We start from the raw sequence: 19,015 nt of genomic DNA on the forward strand, positions 1-19,015 counted from the left end.
GCGCACAAACTCCGGAACCATTCCCAAAAAAGCGAATTTCCTTGAAGCCAGCACTCCAAAAAACCTCTCTTGTGCTTCTGTGGCAAAAAGGGAGAGAGACGACCGTGTTTTACAGCGGGGCTGGGCCTGATTCCGCTCGCTGGCGATCTGCCCAGTAGCGAATCTACTTTTGAGCGCCTCACGCCGAAAACGCGTGCTCCCAAGTCCTTCGACTACTCTGTAGCTACACCGTAGAAATGGCCGGCATCGAGGATAAACGTGTTAGGGCTTGGAAAATCTTCAAACGCGGTGGATTCTCCCTTGATTCTCTTCCAACCCCCCCCCCACTTGCGTTAGTTCCCCTGGCACACCACCGGTCTGTGTGCGGGATCATTTGGGGACCCTGGTTGCCATTCAAGGATTTCCCTGCACATTGATTCGGCTTCTTACGAGATGTCTTGGTTTCCTGGGTCTCTCATCAGAGCCTGCCAAAACAGCTGCGCCGCTTCAGCGTGGTCTCCGAGAGCGACGAGGGCCTGGCCCGCCCTGTAGTATCCTCGTACCCACTCCGGATCCAGTGCAATCGCCTGATGTGTAAATATGCACAGGAATCCGTAAAAACAAAAGCGACCGTGTGCTCTCTTGGACGCTTCCCTTTGTCTTGGCCGTACTCTACCTTATCTCTCCACCCGAGAGTCAAGCGCTCCTTCACCGACGCCTATCGTGTCATAGCCGTCTGTATATATATATATATATATATCTGTAACATATGGCCATAGTAATAGATCAGAACGAGAGCAACGTTGCCCCTAAGTGTTTCAAGAGATCACCTCAATCCCTCCTGAATCACCGTACCCTCTCTGCGTGTTCCAACGCCTTCTGGGGGCTTTGCTTGAGATTCAACAGCATCAGACAGCTGTTCGCATGCAGGACCGCCCGCTGGTGCCGCGTCTGCTGAATCCGAGGGCAAATCTCTAGGGCCTGCACTCACACCACCATTTTCAGAAATGGATCTGTCATTGTTTCCGTCGATCCGCACTCTCCATCTGTTTAGCTCTAGCGTCACGCGTGACGGCAGCACGCGGCGTTTCGCACGCCTTCTGACCACTTCGAGCACGGTCCTAACGTTCACAGGAAATGCAGGGATCCCCGATAACTCCGCACAAATACACGTCAAAATACCCTTCTCGGAAGTTACTCCAGTCCGCGGAGCCCTCGAAAGGTCTCGTTGCAGGCGACTTTCGCTGTTCCCTGCGAGGCTACCGCAGCCCCGTCCGTAGTGAGTTGCTCATGTTGATTCCGGCCTCGAGACGCCTTGCGGTCCTCCCAGAGGAACCGTGTTTACACGGGATTTGCAGGCCGCGCGGCGTGCCCAGAAAAAAGAGGAGAGGCCGCAAGCGTTTTCCTGTCCTGGACAGCTGAAAGCGGAGCCGCCGTACCGAGCGTCCGACCCAGCAAAAACGGTGCCTGTCGTAGGAACGCTCCAGCGATCGAGTACGCCCACCGCCGTTATACGCACCCGGCCTCCCGCTTAGGTTTTGCCACTCGCTTACAGTGAGATATACATTCAAAGCCTCTTGGTACTTGCTTTGGGCCACGAGATCGTTTGCTTGTTTCTTCCTCCCTTCTGCCTCTTCCGTTTTCCTCTTTAGGTCGTCCGAGACCTCGGGCGTCTCCTCTGCGTCGTACTCGGCCACGAAGGCTGCACCAACGTGAGACGGCTCTTCACGTTTCGCTTCCTGCCCCGACTGTCCATCCAACTGTCCATCCACCGCCGCGCCTGGCGCCTCGGGGGCCTGACAAAGCAAAACACGGGAAAAGGCGACACTTGCCGTGAGCGTCCAGCATATATATATATATATATATATATATATATATTGGCTGTCGGGCCGCGACGCCCCCAGCGCACCTCTTCTCTGCGGGTCATTAATGTCTTCGCGAAAGCTGCCGCGGAGAGGAACATGGACAGCCTCCCACGGCGCGCCGTCTCACTGGGCATCCACTGCGCACCCTCCTTCGTTCGACCCTCAGTTGCACGCCTGCAGAGTTCCTCCAGGTTCTCGCCCGGGGGGGGGGGGGGCATTTACCTGTTTCCTTGTCGCAGCTTCGCGTCGGCTGTCTGTTTCCATGGCCCTCTTCAGCAACGCAGCCGTCGACACGTGCCCGTGCTGAAGAGCTAGGTCGAAGGCAGTTAGGCCCTACAGAGCAAAACGGGAAACGAAGCGGAAGGATCGGGGTCGAGGACTCGCCGGACCACTCGCGCCGTCCATCCTCCCGCGCGCGGTGTCTCGGCGCGGCTTTCGCGGCTTGTTCCTACAAGCATTCGCCACGCTTTTGTCACGCAATGGACTCACCTTGGTCGCGACGTTTGCGTCGGCGCCTGCGGCAAGCAGCAGGCGAACGGCTTCCTCGCATCCCGCTTCTGCCGCGCATTGAAGGGCGGTCCAGCCGTCTCCGTCTTTTTGGTTCGGATTCGCCTTTGCGGCGAGAAGCATTTTGACCGTGGCGGCGTGCGCCGCGCTGCTGGCGAAGACGAGCGGCGGCGGCAACGCGCATAGGACGCCCGCCTCGCCTTCCCCGTCGGGGTCGGCCCCGTTTTCGAGCAGGAACTGAGCAGTCCCGAGTCGCCCAGAGAGAACTGCGTGGTGGAGGGGCGTTCCGTAGACCGTGCAGGCCGCGTCGATCTGGAGAATCAGGCAGACGCGCGCAAGAAAGCAACGCAACGACTGAAGAATGGAGATCAGGAGCGACGTGTGGCCAGGAAACACGAAGGCGAAACGTAACCACACACGCACACATACACACTGGCACAAGACGCAAGAGACCGCACGTCATACAGATAAAACCACTCATCGCCCTATACATAAGGAGATGCAACTTTAAACATGTGTTTTTATCTGCAAACGCGTATAGGTATGTAGATATATATATGTACGGACATATATATATATATATATATATATATAGAGAGAGAGAGAGAGAGAGAGATTTGTGGCGAGGAAACAGTGAGAAGAACATGGCGTGAGTTTTGGCGCGGTGGTGCTCTACGATAATCGGTTGCGAGGCCGCGAGGTTGGTCGCCAACCTTTTGCTCCGGCGTCCAGCAGGAGGCGCAGGATTGCTTTTCCTTCTTTTTCGTCTTCGTTTCCGGCGGCGATGTGCACGGGCGCGACTCCGTCCTGGCTCTTTGCATTCACGTCCGCGCCGTGGTCCAGGAGAAGCTGCAGGAGAGAGAGGGTGCAATCTCCCTTCTCGCCATGGGCCTTGGAGGCTGCTGTTCGGAGGAGGAGAAGGAGAGGCGTCTCCTGCGCTTCGTCTCGCAAGTCGACGAGCGACGGAGAGAGACGCACGAGCAGCGCCGCGACGTCTACGCAGCCTCCCGCGCATGCAAAGTGCAGAGCTGAGCGGCGCCTACCGTCTCGAAACTCCTCGAGGGCCGAAGACAAAACCGCGCGATGCTCAGGAGACAGCGACGCGACAAAGGCAGACGAAGAAGAGGGTGGAGAAGCAGAAAGTGGAGAAGAAGAAGGCGGAGACGAAGAAGAAGGCGGAGACGAAGAAGAAGGCGGAGACGAAGAAGAAGGCGGAGACGAAGAAGAAGGTGGAGAAGAAGAAGAAGAAGGCGGAGAAGCAGAAAGTGGAGAAGAAGAAGAAGAGGGTGGAGAAGCAGAGGGTGGAGACGAAGGGCGCGACTGTTCAGGGGCGTTCGCAGCCTCGGATGAAGAGAAGTCGAGGAGAATTCGCTCCAGTTTAGGCAGCTGGCCTTCGTACGCCGCCTTGAACAACTCGGCAAGCTGAGTCCGGTTCGATTCAAAGGCTTTCCCACCGGCTTCCTTGCTTCCTCCAGAAGACGCACTCACCGGAGGCGTCTCCATTCCCCCTGGTTTCTTGAGCGCCATCTTTTGCCCGTGATTCAGCCTCTCTTTTTTCCTCGCTGCTCTATTCCTCGCCAAGAACGCGCGCGTAGCCGAACGCTCTCAAAAGACGAACAAGGCGACACGATAGAACAAGAGCGAGCTTTCAAGATGGAGATTCAGAGGGAGTGAGAGAGGCCAGCGAGGGATACACAGGCGGCAGGAGAGCCGGGTGAGGAGAGAAGACGCCAGGAGCTTTCGAAGAGTAGCAAAAGACTCGACGGAGTGGAGTTTGTCGAAAGCGGAAACGTCGCGATGAAGGCGGAGAGAAGCGCGCGTTTGGTGCAGCTGGAGCGTTCGAGAGGCTGCGGCGATCGGAGAGACAGCCGGCGAGTCGGGAGGCCTGCGACCGACCGTTTGGAGAACATGCAAAGCTGGAAATAAGGGACGATAAGAAAAGAGAGACACTTTCACGGAGAAACACGAGAAAGGGAGAGACACACGGCCCCGCACACTCAAGTTGAGCATCGACTCTCTCCGAGCCCGGACTCTCCCCGTTTCTTTTGCATGCGCGCATGCACAGAGCGCCACCTTTTCCCTGTGCCTGTTTGTCCCCTCTCAGACTTGGTCTCCTTTTCCGGCGTCTTTCGAGTGAAGTTTGAACGCTCTCTCGGCGAGGCGAGAATCCCACGTTCCGTCTCTTTCTCTCGCGGCCGCTTGCCCGTCTGCAGAGACCAAATACTTCGCGCAGGGTGCACATAAAAGGGCGCGTTTGAAAGAAGACATGTCCGTTTTCCTCGGTGTCAAGCAGCTGAGATCTTTCGAGTCTTTCTTGTGACAACTTGGTTTTCGTTTCAGACAAACGTTCTTCGATCCGTTTTCTGCCTCTGCAAACCGACCTTTTCCCTGCGCCCAAAAGCGAAGGTTTTTGGATTCGCCTCCCTGAAAGAGTAGCCGTGTCTCTCTTCTCTTTCTTTCCCTTCCTCTCTGCCTTCCTCTTTGTCTTTTGCTTTCTTTTCACTCTTTTTCTGTCTACTCGTTACCGCCTGCTTCCCGCTCCCTCGCCGAACCGGCAGGTGAGCGAGGCACGGAGCAGCGACATGTGCAGAGCATCGAGATAGAAACAGTTGAGAAGAAAAGATAAATTGAGAACAAGGGAGAAATTGAGAGGAGGTACGGAACGCGCGAGAAAACAAGAAGGCAGTCAGAGGCGATCGTGCTGCAGTATCCTCCGCCGGTCTTCTTCTTCTCTTCGTTTTCGTTTGTCAAACAAAATGGCCTCTCTGGGTCGGCGGGTTTTCTCGCCTGCCAAAACATTCGGCGAGGCGCAGAAGAGGACGCATCTTCGTTTCGCTGGCAGTCCGTCACCGTGTGGCAACGCTTCCTCTCCCCTTTCTTTCTCTTTGTCTCGATCGTCTTTCCCTTCCTCTTCTTTGTCATCCCTGTCTCCTGTCTCACTCCCTTCCCTGTCAGCTCTGTCGTTTCTTTCTTCTCCGTCTTCTCTCCCTTCTCCGTCTTGTCTCTCTTGTCCCTCTTGTCTCCCTTCTCCGTCTTGTCTCCCTTCTCCGTCTTGTCTCTCTTCTCCATCGTCTCTTCCCCTCGCTCCCGTTTCCCCCTCCTCCGTTTCTTTGTCTCTCGCGCGAGACGCGTCGAGTTCCTGGGCACTCGCAGAACAGAAGAGAGGCGTCGCGCGTTTGAAGAGCCATCGCTACGGAGGCGTCGTCGCCTTGAAGACGAGAGCGCCGAAGTCGCCTTGGTACATCGAGGCAGAAAAAGAATTCCTCAACGAGCGAGCTCAGGTGCGATGGGAACAGAAGCCGTACGCATGCAGAGTCGCGCGGACGCGTAAACCTCAAATCAAACACACAGATACAATTGGGTAATTAGGACAGTAAAGCGTCGGCTCTCCAGTTGTGGGGGCAAGGCAAAGTTCTTCATGATGCCTGGATGCGAACGCGCCACTGGGTCGATTAAGACAGCGGAAAGGGTGGGATTTCAATGTACCGCGACATCCCCGTCTTTCCAGTTCGGTTATGCTCGAAGCGTCGTGTATACACGGATTTCTGTTATCGTTCACAAGCCTACAAGGAATGCGAGTTTGATCAGTTCGATCGTTCTGGGAGTGATTGTCTCTGAGAAAATCCAGAACGAGGCTGGCAAACTATTCACCATTAAGGAAATACACACCCTTATATACATCTACATATATCCATGTATATATCTATATCTATATCTATCTATATATATCTATCTATATTTATGTATATAGGTGAATGCGAGGACGTGGTGTCTCTCCAGAGTCGCGTGCATGCATGCATATGAATGGCGATCCCGACACATATAAATACAGCTGGTGTTGTGTTGTGGGACTGGTGTGTCGCCCCTTTTGCCTCTGTGTCTGCATCTCTGTTCTTTTCGCCTCTGTTTTTTGTTGCTTTCGTATCTTTTGCGTCTTTCTTCATCTGTTTTCCGTCTTCGTCAGGTCCCCGACGCGTACATTGAAAGGTGGCGTGGGGAAGACTTGTCGAAATTGTCGCCCTCGCTGCGACGCTGTTTGCACCTGAGATGCGCGTCGAGCAAGGAACTGCACGCATGGCGTAAACTGCAACTCTGCCGCCTCCTGCAGAGACGCCCGTTCGACACTGGCAGTCCTGCCGTTCAATGTACGCCTGATAAACTCCACACACACGTATCTTTTGTTCTTTCTTCTTCTCTTTGTCTCTTCTTCTCTTTGTCTCTTCTTCTCTTTGTCTCTTCTTCTCTTTGTCTCTTCTTCTCTTTGTCTCTTCTTCTCTTTGTCTCTTCTTCTCTTTGTCTCTTCTTCTCTTTGTCTCTTCTTCTCTTTGTCTCTTCTTCTCTTTGTCTCTTCTTCTCTTTGTCTCTTCTTCTCTTTGTCTCTTCTTCTCTTTGTCTCTTCTTCTCTTTGTCTCTTCTTCTCTTTGTCTCTTCTTCTCTTTGTCTCTTCTTCTCTTTGTCTCTTCTTCTCTTTGTCTCTTCTTCTCTTTGACTCTTCTTCTCTTTGTCTCTTCTTCTCTTTGTCTCTTCTTCTCTTTGTCTCTTCTTCTCTTTGTCTCTTCTTCTCTTTGTCTCTTCTTCTCTTTGTCTCTTCATCTCTTCGTCTCTTCTTCTCTTTGTCTCTTCTTCTCTTTGTCTCTTCTTCTCTTTGTCTCTTCTTCTCTTTGTCTCTTCTTCTCTTTGTCTCTTCTTCTCTTCGTCTCTTCTTCTCTTTGTCTCTTCTTCTCTTTGTCTCTTCTTCTCTTTGGCTCTTCTTCTCTTTGGCTCTTCTTCTCTTTGTCTCTTCTTCTCTTTGTCTCTTCTTCTCTTTGTCTCTTCTTCTCTTTGTCTCTTCTTCTCTTTGACTCTTCTTCTCTTTGTCTCTTCTTCTCTTTGTCTCTTCTTCTCTTTGTCTCTTCTTCTCTTTGTCTCTTCTTCTCTTTGACTCTTCTTCTCTTTGTCTCTTCTTCTCTTTGTCTCTTCTTCTCTTTGTCTCTTCTTCTCTTTGTCTCTTCTTCTCTTTGTCTCTTCTTCTTTTTGTCTCTTCTTCTCTTCGTCTCTTCTTCTCTTCGTCTCTTCTTCTCTTTGTCTCTTCTTCTCTTTGTCTCTTCTTCTCTTTGACTCTTCTTCTCTTTGTCTCTTCTTCTCTTCGTCTCTTCTTCTCTTTGTCTCTTCTTCTCTTTGTCTCTTCTTCTCTTTGTCTCTTCTTCTCTTCGTCTCTTCTTCTCTTCGTCTCTTCTTCTCTTTGTCTCTTCTTCTCTTTGTCTCTTCTTCTCTTTGTCTCTTCTTCTCTTTGTCTCTTCTTCTCTTCGTCTCTTCTTCTCTTTGTCTCTTCTTCTCTTTGTCTCTTCTTCTCTTCGTCTCTTCTTCTCTTTGTCTCTTCTTCTCTTTGTCTCTTCTTCTCTTTGTCTCTTCTTCTCTTTGTCTCTTCTTCTCTTTGTCTCTTCTTCTCTTTGTCTCTTCGTTTCCTGCTTCACCGCACCGATGGTCTCTCCACGCCTGTCTTCTGTTCCGCGGCGGCAGCTGCGACGAGTTCCTCTCTGTCTCCCCCGCTGTCTCCGTCTCTCTCAGTGGCGTGCCTGACGGAGAAGATCTTGAACGTGCGCGCGCACTTGCTGAAGAACTTTCGAGACCAGCAAAAGAAGAAGGTTCTCTCCATTTGGCTGTCCAGGCGCCACCGCATCATGAAATATCTCTACCGAGTGGACTTTGACCTGTACAAGCACGCATGCCAGAAACTCAGTAAGGCCACGAAAAACAGACACAAAACCGTCTCCGTCCAGCGCAGTCAGTCAAGAGTTGCACAAAGCATGCATCTGCATTCATATCGACGCAAATCTTCTCATCTAGACATCAGTATATATATATATATATATACATATCTACATACGCATATCTACATACGCATACCTACATACGCATATCTACATACGTATATCTACATACGTATATATACACATACGCATATCTACATATGCATACATCTACCTGTGTACATAGATAGGTTTGTCGGCGTATGCTTTCGTGCATGCCTATGCGTATCTACTGTTACAATTGTGGGCACGCATAAATCTTATTTTTGGTTCTTTCCTCTCGGGTTCCTTTTCTGTTTTCCTTGTGTTTCGCTTTTCCAGGAATCAAGTGCGTTCGCTTTGCCATCCCAGACTCCAGAGACCGTCAGCGAGTAAGAAAGAGGTCTCTTAAGAAAAAGTATCGCGGGCTGAGCGGCACACCCGCCGGCCGAGATTTCTCGCAGATTCCTCGATGTGCAGTTGATTCTATAAATGTGATAAATCTATCTCTATGTTATACGCGTATATATGTATATATGTATATGTATATTTATCTGTAGAATTATATTTATACATATTTGTTTTCATCTAGCTATCTACGTACATGCACAACTACACACAGTTCAGCGGCCTGTGCGTTTTCTAGATAAATGTTGTGTCTCTGTGCTGCTTTATCCTCTTCGTCTTTCTGCACGTCATCTACTTACCTGCGTCTTTAGTTTTTGCGCGTCGTCTAGCTGTCTTCTTGTGTTCCTTTTCGCGCACAAGCCAAAGCGAAGAAGGCTTCCATGTGGCCAGGATTGCCTTTGTTTTGTGAACTCTTCTTGACAGCCTTTTCTTCCTCTTTTCTGTTTTTTTCTTTCCGACTGCGCGCTGCCCCTGCAGCTCCGTCCGTCGCTCATTACGCGTGTGCTCTTCAGTCTCGTCTCCCTTTCTCGCTTTTTTTTCCCTTTTCTCGCAGGCGATTAGCCCCATCGCTGTGGACGGCGACCGATGCAAATTTCTGATCCGCCAGAAACTCTGGAAAGGTGAGCCGTCTCCGTCCATCAGCTGACACAAACCGACACTCCGGGGCGTGGAACCGGACTGCAGGGGCTCTGTTTGCCCGTCGTTCCGCACCCTTCGCGCGAGGCGTCAAACCTCCTTTTCTGTAAATTCACGGTGGGATGTCTGCAGATTTGAACGGGGGGGAAACTTTGTTTCGAGAGACTGCCCGCTCTTCACTCGCCAGCTGAGTTTCCTCTCGGACTCGATCGTTCAGACACACACACCCTATGCGACGCCCCACACGCACCCCTTTATACATGGGACACTCATTCAAAGTATCGATCTCTACCTGTATATATATATATATATAGTCGTCTCTGTATGAATATGCCTGTATATATATATATATATATATATATATATAGTCGTCTCTGTATGAATATGCCTGTATATATATATATATATATACATATATATATATATATATATATATATAGTCGTCTCTGTATGAATATGCCTGTATATAGATACATACGTATCGGTGAGTGTCTCTATATATCTAGATGTACATAGGTGTGTACGGCAACCAGTCTCTTCAGCGATATGTTTGTCAATTTGTTCCCTCGCAACCTTACTTTCTTCCTTGCTGCTTGTCGCTCCCGTCGTGAACGTATCCGTCTTTCTGTGTATCCGTGTGCTTGCACGTGTAGAGCTGGAGTCCCCTTTTTCCTCTGTGCGTGTGCGTCGATCTCGTGTGCAAGCTTCTGTCGTATGTCTTGTCGATTTTGCCTTTCCTTTGGCGTGCGTTGCGCGAGAAGAGGCGGCGGTTCCAGCACGAGAGACCAAAACGCATCTTGCGAGGGGTTTGAGAGTCGAAGACCGCCTAGAGAGAGGCTCTCTATCCCCTTCGTCCCCGCGCGTCCCGAGTCTCTCTTTTTGAGGTCTGTGCAATCGGCTTTGCTTTTCCTTTTTTTCCGCGCCTCCCTGTCGATCTCTAAACCGTTTCGCTGTTTTTTTGCGACAGCCCGACGTTGAGTCATCGTAGAGGAGTCTCGCAAATACGCCTCACCACGCTGTCTCGTCTTTTTCTCTCCGCTGCAGCGCGCTTCCGCCCTCGACAACTTAAGCAGGCCGACGGGAAAGTCGTTCGCTACACGCGACACCCTATGGAACAGCCTTCCAGTGGTTGGAATCGTGAGAACCGTTTGAAAAAGGCCTTGGCAAAAAAACTGCAAAGCTCGGAAGTCTCATACCCAAACGGGGGTGGCTAAACCTGGATCAGGTTTTGCGGCGTTTCATCTGCAAACTCCCCGCTGTACCGGTCTCTCCGTTCCTCTCCCTTCTCGCCTGTTTTTTCCCGCGTCTCCTCCCTCTGTTGACATCGCTCTCATCTCGTTCGCCTCTATTTCTCCTTTTCTTTCGTGCGCGATGCGTTTCAGCCGTTCTCTTCCCACGTGACTGTGTTCAAGGCCCATGACCTCCTTTGTTTGCATCCGTCTCTTTGCGCATCCCTCGATGCACACGCTCGAGGTCTGCAAATCTGTTTTTTTTCGACGACCAGCGTAGAAACATGGTCGAGTTTCGACGAGTGAATCGTCTCCAGAAAGCAGAGTTCCGAAATGCGCGCTTGCGCGCACCTCTATCCCCTCCCTCAGCTGTTTCGCTCTGCGCCCGTGAACGCCGGAATTCTCGGGCGCGTTCCCTCGTCCACAAACGAGTGTTTTCTTTCCATTCCTTGTCTCCCTGCAGTTCCAAAGGAGCATCGACCGTCGCTCAGTCGCGCCTGGCCCTACGGCGTTCGCGAAGAGCGCGTCAGGGGCGAGTACGTGATCCACAATCCGACAGCTGCTGGCTTGGGGCACTGCCCCGCGCCTCTCTTCTTCTGAAGACTCTCGCGGGAAAATCTCAGAAATGCGTCGAACGGCGCGCTTCCTCCCCAGTCCTCATCATGGCGTGGATTCGGACTGGGGGAGGAAGCGTTCGCCCTCCTGCAGAGAGGCGACTCAACCGTCGCGGGAGTGGGTGTCGGAGCTGAGAGCGGTTTTGAGTAACGGACACGTGCATGCAAGCTGTTCGAATGTCACAAGTCTATCCCTTTGCTAGTCGCCTCCCTGGTGTGCGTCTCTGTACGGATTGTTTTTCGCAACGCCAAAAAAACTGCAGCTTCTTGCTGTCGTCTGCGCGGCAACGACGGCAAGAAGAAACCTCTTTGCACGCTGACGCTTACTCCCCCCGACAGGCGCCTATGCCTTTCTGCGAACGGAGGTTTCCTCCGAAAAAACATAAAGACCTTTGGTGCACGTGCAGAGCGCAAGCCGCTTGTAAGAAGGTTAATCCAATTAAGTATGATCGACATTTAGCATGCGCGTCATTAACATATGAGGGTAAAAGGCAACTTTAAGTGCGGTATCTATACCTGCAGGGTCGTTGCGTCCTCAGACGCGCCCGAAACCAGGACTTGAACGCGGAAGAGCGAGACAGCGAGCAAGAGAGAGACATAGATAGACAGCGAGCAAGAGAGAGACATAGATAGACAGCGAGCAAGAGAGAGACATAGATAGACAGCGAGCAAGAAAGAGACATAGATAGACAGCGAGCAAGAGAGAGACATAGATAGACAGCGAGAGAGAGGCGAAGAGGCAGAAAATGGGTAACCAGCTAAGCAAAAAAAACAGTGAAGTATATCACGATGGCTAACCCGAGACATGTGTTCGAAGAGCGCGTCTTCCGCCGGCGATGGTACGGAGAAAGTCTCTGCGAGGCCGATGTGAAACGATCGCTGTCGTTTCCTTTTGCTGAAGAAGCACAAGGCGAATCGCGTCTATTTTCAAGAAGCGAATTCGAAGAGAAAGGACGGAGCGAGGGAGACGCACGAAAGCAAGAGAAGAAATAGAAAAGACAGGCTAGAGCGAGGACACGGCGGCAGAGAAGAAAAGAGAAAGAGAAGAGAGGCTGCCTCGCGGAGGGACGAAAAGGAGAGGGAACGCCCTCGAGCGGGGAATCTCTGCACAGTCTTTTCGAAAAGGCAGTTTAAAGCAGCGACTAGCGCTTCTTTGCGACACTCTGTGATGGTGGGAAAACGTCACTCTCTTCTGTGTCCCCTCTTTCTTCTCAGAAATCGAAAACAGTGAAACTCTGCGTCATTTCATCAAGTTGCAGTTCCAGCTCTTCGAGTAGCGCGTGCTCTCCGTGCTCGAGGGATCCTTCGCTCTCTTTCTCGCTGTTCTCCGCTTGGCGGCTGTCCGCTGCCTCCTGATCTGTCTCCTTTTCCCCGTTCTTGGCCGTGTCGCTGGGGAAAAACGGAGAAGGCTCTGAACTTTGAGATACACCGTTCACCTCCGGGAACTTCTGTTCTTGTTTCTCTTCCCTCTCGATTTGTCTTGCTTCCTTCTCGTCTTGATTCTCTTCCTTCTCTCTTTGTTTCTCTGCCTGGTTTTCTTCCTTCTCGTTGTGTATCCGTTCAAGTTTTTCTTTCGCCTCTTCTCGCACCTCCGGTTCTTCCGGGAAACTCAGCTGAGCAGGCGCCTCGGAGGGAGAGGGAACGAGGGCGTTTTCTCCCGAAGAAGAGCCGAACAGTTCCTTTTCCCTTCCACACGACGCCCACGGATCCCACTGCCACTGGTCGTCCGCGCGTCCTTCTTCGCTTCCAGGGAAAGCGCAAACTTCCCTTCCCTCAACTCCCTCGTGAGACTCCGGAACAAAGGGAGAAGGGGAAGCGGAAGAAGAAGAAAAAGAAGAAGCGGAAGAAGAAGAGGAAGAAGAGGAAGAAGAAGAGGAAGAAGAAGAGGAAGAAGAAGAGGAGGAAGAAGAGGAGGAAGGAGGGGGAGGGAAGGAGAGAGACAGAGTCCCTTTGGAGCCGGCAGGCGCTTCTGTCGGAAGGGGCGGGAAGGCCCAAGGAGCAGAAGAAGAGGGAGGAGACGGAAGAAAAGCGACGGAAGGCGCCGGATTTTCTCTTTCTTTTCTCAACACAGTGCCTTCTACTTCGCCGGGCGTGGCTGCACATGAGATCTCTGCAAAAGGATCGAAGGATGAAGGCGCAGAAGCGAAGGGCACAGAAGAAGAGAAAGGTACAGAAGAAGAGAAAGGTATAGAAGAAGAGGAAGGTATAGAAGAAGAGAAAGGCACAGAAGAAGGGAAGGGAGTAGACGAGAAAGAAGTTGAGGAGGACGAAGACGACGGACACGGGAAGGCGCCAGGAGAGAGTGAAGGTGGCGAGGAGAGGGACGAGGAGGGATTTCCAAACGCGTTCGGAGACTGAGGAGGGAATGCACGCCAGCTTGCATCAGCGTGCGCCTCTTCACCGTTTCCTTCTTTCAGCCCTTGAGGGAACGCGGGAATCGCATTTTCAGCATGGTTTTCTGCCCGACTGGAGTCGTCCTGTTGCCCCGGGTATGTCCACGCTTCAAAGCCTGTTCGACGCTCGTCGCTGTCTTTCGAAAACGGATCCTTTTCCCGCTTTTCCTCCCTCTTCTGCTCTTCGCTCTCCTCCTTCGAGTCGCGCGCCCCCGTCTCTGACGCATGCAAAGGCCTCGCCGCACATGGGCCCTTGAGGCCTGAAGAAACGCGTGGCCTTACGGCTGAGGTCAGTGGACCCACCGCAGGCGTCCGAGCATCTCCGCAATCCGTCGGAGACGCCCCGAGAGGCTGAGGGAGAGCAGCGTGCGAGGCGAGGGCGAGGGACGGGCCAGGCGGAGCAGGCTCAGGCAGGAGATCGTTGAACGCGTCGAAGCGTCGGGGGTCTCGACAGCTCGCCGCTGCATCTGCGCGGCGCACAGGCTGTGCCGCTTCCGGGTGACACGACGCACTGTGCGACGGCGCCTGCGCCGGCGCAGCAACAGCGAGCGCGTTGATCGCAAAGAGGCTGTCGAAGGAAGCAACCTCCGAGGAGCCACCAGGAGCTGAGCCTAGAGCTGCCTGGTTCGGTTTTCCCACTTCTGGAACACACGCAGTCCGGAAAATCGCATCCAACGCGTCGAGGCCTCCCCCCGACGAAAACGGAGACTGCGAAGAAGACTGAGATGAAGACTGAGATGATGACTGCGACGAAGACTGCGAAGAGTGGAGAGATGTGGAGTCGAGATCGAGGAGCTCCAGACTGCGGGGGTCGTTGGATTTTGAACTCGAGAAACTCCTCGTCGCCACTGCGCCCGCTGCGACTGGGACCGGAGGCGGAGGCAACGCAAACGCCGAAGAAGGTTTTAGTTGCAGTCGTCGCTGACTCCCGTTGTCCGCGGTCGTGACGGCGAGGGGCGTCACCTCCCTGCGTCGTGAAGTCTCCGATGCAGGCGAGGGTTTACGAGCTTCTTTCTCTCGCGTCAAGTTCCGCCTTGTGTCTCCGTCGCTCCTTTTGTCTCCGCCGTTGTTGTCTCCTTCGCCCTGGAGGCTGGGTTTTTTGAGGCGAGCGTCGACTGCGTCTGCGAGGTCGAGGAGAGCACAGACGCGTGGGAGGTTGTCGGAGAGAGACGCGTCTTCCGCCGACAAGTCCTCAATCAGTCGCTGGAGTTTTGGCCGCGCCGAAGCGAGGAAGGCGAGAGACCGCTCGACTTGCGAAGTCCGCGAAGTCGACGCCGTCTCCAGAAACAGCAATGCTGCTCGAATCGACCGCTCCTACGAAAGAGAAGACAACGGGGAAACACACAAAGTCGCGGGAGATGGAGAAAACACGAGCGCATAGACAGAAAGAGCGGATACAGAGCGGAAAAGAAGCGTGGCGCAAACACGAAAGAGAAACGCCTCTCACCTCTTCTGCCGACAGCAACGATGGTTGAGGCGGAGCTGTGACGCCCCGCCTTGAAACATAAGAGGAGGAAGAGGAAGAAGAGGAAGAAGAGGAAGACGAGAAAGACGAAGAAGAAGAGGAAGAGGAAGGAAAGGAAGGCGGGCGAGGAGGTGGCCGCGGTGCTCGAAGGCGAGGGTCGAAGGCAGGGGACTCCTGCGGCAGAGACGCATGTGGCGCGCAGAAAATCGGAGTTGGTGCTGACAGGAAGCCGAAAAGGCTCCACTTTTAGGAAGAAAGATAAACAGGAAAAAGAAAGATAAAGGGGCGAAAGAGGAGAAAAGGAGAGCATCGAGATGGACGCAGGGAATCGATCTCCATTTCTTTTCTTCGCAGACGCACACACGCAAGAAGAGTCGCACGGGCAGCGCGCATCAGCTGTGTGAGACAGAAACAAAGAGGGAACAGAAGGCGTGACACGAGAGAAAAGCGCGAGAAAGAAAACAGAAAAGAGAGGGGCGAAGGGAGAGACGGAGACTCCGCACGAAGAACGGAAAAGACACTCCACGTTCTTTCTGGTCGCCGTTCCTATCTCCAGCTCTTCCTTTGTGTCCGAAAACCGAAACCTTTCCCTGGCTAACCTCTGCGTTCTTGACCATGAATTTCATGTTAACGTCCACCGTCGGAAACTCGACGCCTGCAACGGAAAGTTCAAAAAAACAGTGAGGGGAATACGCGAGAAAAGCGAGAAAAAGCGTACAGGCGCGAGGACGGACGCGCCTCCTGAGAAAGAACAGAGACAGCCCTGTTTGATGGTTTTTCAGCGACAAGACACGCAGAGCAAAGAGACAAACCACCCAGCAAAACCGTCTCTCTTCCGTCTCGGTTCGAGCTCTTCTTCTTTTCCCTCTTCCTCGGTTCTGCGCGAGAAATATCAGACGCGTCCCTTCTTTGCTCTCCCGGAGAGTCTCTCCGTCTGGAAAAAAGCGGAATAGGCCAGGCGACAGCCCGTCCCTCCTCGCCCCTTTCTCACTGCGCGTGAACGTTTTCCTGGGAACGCGCTGCTCAGTTCGTTGTTCGCCCTTCTCTCCACCTTTTCCCCCGGCGCCCAAGAAACGGATCGTCCACGAAGACCGTTTCCCGACAAATTCTCTGTCTTTCTTGCTGTCTTTCTCTCACCTTTCGCCCGCAGTTTGCGGTACGCCTCGAAGATAGCTGGAAGTCGCTCTTGTTGCAGCACGAAGGAATCTGATAGAGAACGCGCGACACACCAGTTCGGCTTCTCTCGCAATTGCCCCACGTGCTGCGCATCTTCGTTGGTCCCCCCCCCTCTTCCTTATCTCTCTTCTCCTTTTTCTTCTGCCGCTTTCTTCTCTCCATCGTCGCTTTCTCGAGGCTCGCCTGTCCACGTTCTTGCGCCTTTCCCCTTTTCTTTCCTCTTTCTTTCCACGTTTCTGCCTTGTCGCTCCTTACCGTGCCACAGCTGGAGGAGATACAGCACTTTTCTCTTTAGCCGCTGCGGCGGAGAAAAGAACATGGAAACGCGATAAGAGAAACGAAACGCATGGCGCCGCGAAAGAGACTAACTCGGAGATACACAAAGAGCGTGAAAAACGAAAAGGGAGAAACAGATGGAAAGACGAAAAGTGTGAAAAGCGCAGGAAGAAAAAGAACTTTAAAAAGGGGGAAATCAGAGTGCCCTGGGACAGTCACGAAAAAAAGCCGGCATAAAGGGGATTTGGGTGTATCTCGTAAAACTGGAGTCCTATTGATTCAGGATCCAAATCGCGTGTCGACAAAATGACAAGTGCCTGTCGACGCAAATCATATTTATCCAATTTATCTGATTTAAGTGATGACGGAAAGCTGCTCAGGGCGTGCCTGTGGGGCCGTTCGGCTTTTACAAGTCTTAAGCACCGGGAAAGGAAGACTCCCGCTGCACAACGTCTCCCCTGAAAAGTGACAAGGCACCCTCACTCCGTCCCCCTTACCTTTACCTATATAGGCATCTATTTACATGTATATATGTATACATGTACATACGTATATACTTACGTGTAGTTGAGGATCTGTGGCGACACCTGGATTGCAGCTCTGCGACCTGAACGCAAAGAGAGAAAAAGAAGAGAAGCCGGAAAGGCATGAAGTGAAAAAGAAAAGTTGACAAGGAAAGATGGAAGAAACAGAAACAGCCGCGTTTGCTTACCACCCGATCAGTCAGCCTCTCCTCTCGATGTTTCCCTCTTCTTCCTGTTCCCTCTTGCTTTCTCCCTCCCTCTATCTCCGACTTTTAATCTCCAACTTTTCATATCCCTTTCTTCCCTTTTCTTTTCCCCCCTCCTTGCGTTCTCTTTCTTGTCTCTTACCCGTTGAGAAATTTGTTGATCTTGCTCTTCACGTCTCGTGAGAGAGACTTCTTGAGTGTCGTCTGAACAAAGAGTCAAACGGAGAGAGTGCAGGGACGAGACGTCGAAACCAGCCTCTGCCCGAAAGAGGCCTTCTCGATGTGACGCTTCACAGTCTCTTTTTCTTCCCACTTCTCTCTGTGCCTGTCTTCCTTTCTTGCTCTTATTCACCCCCTCGTTCTCTCACCTTTCATCCTCTCCCTCTTTCTCCCTCGTTGTTCCTCTGTCTCGCCCTCTCCCCTTATCTCTCCCTTTCTCTCTTTCCGTCTCCCTTCCTTTCTCTCCCCCTGAGTCTCCCTTTCCTCTCTCTTTCTCTCTTTCGCTCTTTCTCCGCCTTCCTCTTTCTTTTTGCGTGTCTCACCATTTTGAGGATCTTTGTCATGGTTTTCATGTACCTCTCGTCGAGGCACCGCGCGAAGTCGACTCCGAGGTTGCTGACAGCCATGGCGACGAGTTCGATGCCGGCGAGCATGAGCATCCCGTCGGTGGAGAGGCGTAGCTTCTCCTCGACGACTGCGACGAGAACGAGCGCCTTGTCGTGACTCGTGCTGCACTCGTCGATCGCATGCATCGCCGAAGCGAGCGCGGCCTCGGAGCGTCCCGCAGCCCCATCCGCCAAGGCGGCCAAGACGCGCTCCACAAAGGCGGGGTAGCGCCCCGCCAAGGCCACGCCGTCCATCAAGACGAAAAACGATGAGAATAAAAAGACGGGGGAACCCACAGACTCAGACTGGGCGGAGTCGAAGGACGCCGAGGAGAGAGAGACGAGAGAGGACCGCGAGAAATTAATCTCTAGGAAAGACGGCAGGTAACGGGGGGAAGAGACGACACACGATGGGCTTGAAGGAGGCTAGGGCGAGCTACACAGAGAGGAGACACGCAGCAGGCCGGGAAGACAAGAACGCGATCTCGAGAAGATGGGCAGGATCCCGAGGAGCGACTTTCGGAGAGACACCTGGGAAAGCACCGGGGAAGAGCCGCGACAAGGGGGGATCCTTCTACGGAGCGTGAGACAAAGGCGACGGAACAGAGGCTGCTTTTGAGAAAAAACGATTCCGTGGAGGCAAAAGACGAGAAAAGAGCCGCCTTTTGTCGGCAAAGGAGGCCAGTCGGTGGCGGTGACCCCGGCGCCCCCGTTTTTCGCGGCGCCAGCGGATGTTTTGGCGTGTATATATACTCAGAGGGCGGAGAGAGGAAAGTGCTCGACGAAAGAAGGAAAAACTCTCCAAGGTCCTGGAAAGAGCCTAGCAACGCTACGCGAGAGAGGCCGACGAAAAGGACTCGCGCGGTGAACCGAGGCGCGCCGCGAAAAAGATCCGACAAATCGCGAGACCGCTGCGCGAGGCTGCGATACGAAAAAGGTGTCCCCAGGTGGGACCAAGGAGAAGGCCAGCGAGCGCTCGAAAGAGAAAATGGTGGACGAGGCTTTCTTCTACCTCGACAAAAACGATGAATGATGCACGCTGTGAAGTAGAGACCGCCGACAGCGGAGAGCGACTCCGAGCAAGTGCCTCGTTGTCGACGGTGGAATCCCAAAGAGGGAGGAACGCAAGCGCTCCTCGCATCCAACCGCCTATCTAGTCAGATGAGCTATTTAATTGCCTTTCTGCTTCGAACAGCATGTTTTTTCCAGAGAGAATCTGCAGGCGGGACCCGGTCGATACACCGCCCGAAACTGCGGAACTTTTCCACGCGAAGCGGCGGCTTTGCGTCAGCGTGTCTGGGAGCGCTTGGAAAGTAAAATCGCAGTCACTGCCGAGTGTCTCTCATGGGCGCTTTCTCGCTCTC

The 19,015-nt window shown here is 52.8% G+C and overlaps 3 protein-coding genes across 3 annotated transcripts; 1 reads left to right on the forward strand and 2 right to left on the reverse strand.

Annotated features, from left to right (window-relative positions):
• Nucleotides 1-425: 425 nt before the first annotated feature.
• On the reverse strand, nucleotides 426-3,878 carry NCLIV_060080 (putative ankyrin repeat containing protein / TPR domain-containing protein; the record flags this gene model as incomplete). The annotated part of the gene is made up of 6 exons (XM_003885563.1): nucleotides 426-566; nucleotides 835-960; nucleotides 1,533-1,775; nucleotides 2,067-2,177; nucleotides 2,334-2,663; nucleotides 3,144-3,878. The coding sequence occupies 6 exons, from the start codon at nucleotides 3,876-3,878 to the stop codon at nucleotides 426-428; spliced, it is 1,686 nt and encodes a 561-aa protein (XP_003885612.1).
• A 1,229-nt stretch (nucleotides 3,879-5,107) lies between these two features.
• On the forward strand, nucleotides 5,108-10,992 carry NCLIV_060100 (putative ribosomal protein S15; the record flags this gene model as incomplete). The annotated part of the gene is made up of 7 exons (XM_003885564.1): nucleotides 5,108-5,652; nucleotides 6,339-6,496; nucleotides 7,899-8,069; nucleotides 8,462-8,511; nucleotides 9,081-9,147; nucleotides 10,208-10,300; nucleotides 10,856-10,992. 7 exons carry the CDS (start codon nucleotides 5,108-5,110, stop codon nucleotides 10,990-10,992), a joined length of 1,221 nt encoding a protein of 406 aa, XP_003885613.1.
• A 1,225-nt stretch (nucleotides 10,993-12,217) lies between these two features.
• On the reverse strand, nucleotides 12,218-17,906 carry NCLIV_060110 (conserved hypothetical protein; the record flags this gene model as incomplete). The annotated part of the gene is made up of 8 exons (XM_003885565.1): nucleotides 12,218-14,262; nucleotides 14,847-14,895; nucleotides 15,464-15,519; nucleotides 16,002-16,070; nucleotides 16,296-16,338; nucleotides 16,878-16,923; nucleotides 17,189-17,250; nucleotides 17,589-17,906. The coding sequence occupies 8 exons, from the start codon at nucleotides 17,904-17,906 to the stop codon at nucleotides 12,218-12,220; spliced, it is 2,688 nt and encodes an 895-aa protein (XP_003885614.1).
• Between the last annotated feature and the right edge of the window lie 1,109 nt (nucleotides 17,907-19,015).

The sequence above is a fragment of the Neospora caninum genome, chromosome XI (assembly GCF_000208865.1).
Source record: "Neospora caninum Liverpool complete genome, chromosome XI".
Taxonomy (NCBI): domain Eukaryota; phylum Apicomplexa; class Conoidasida; order Eucoccidiorida; family Sarcocystidae; genus Neospora; species Neospora caninum.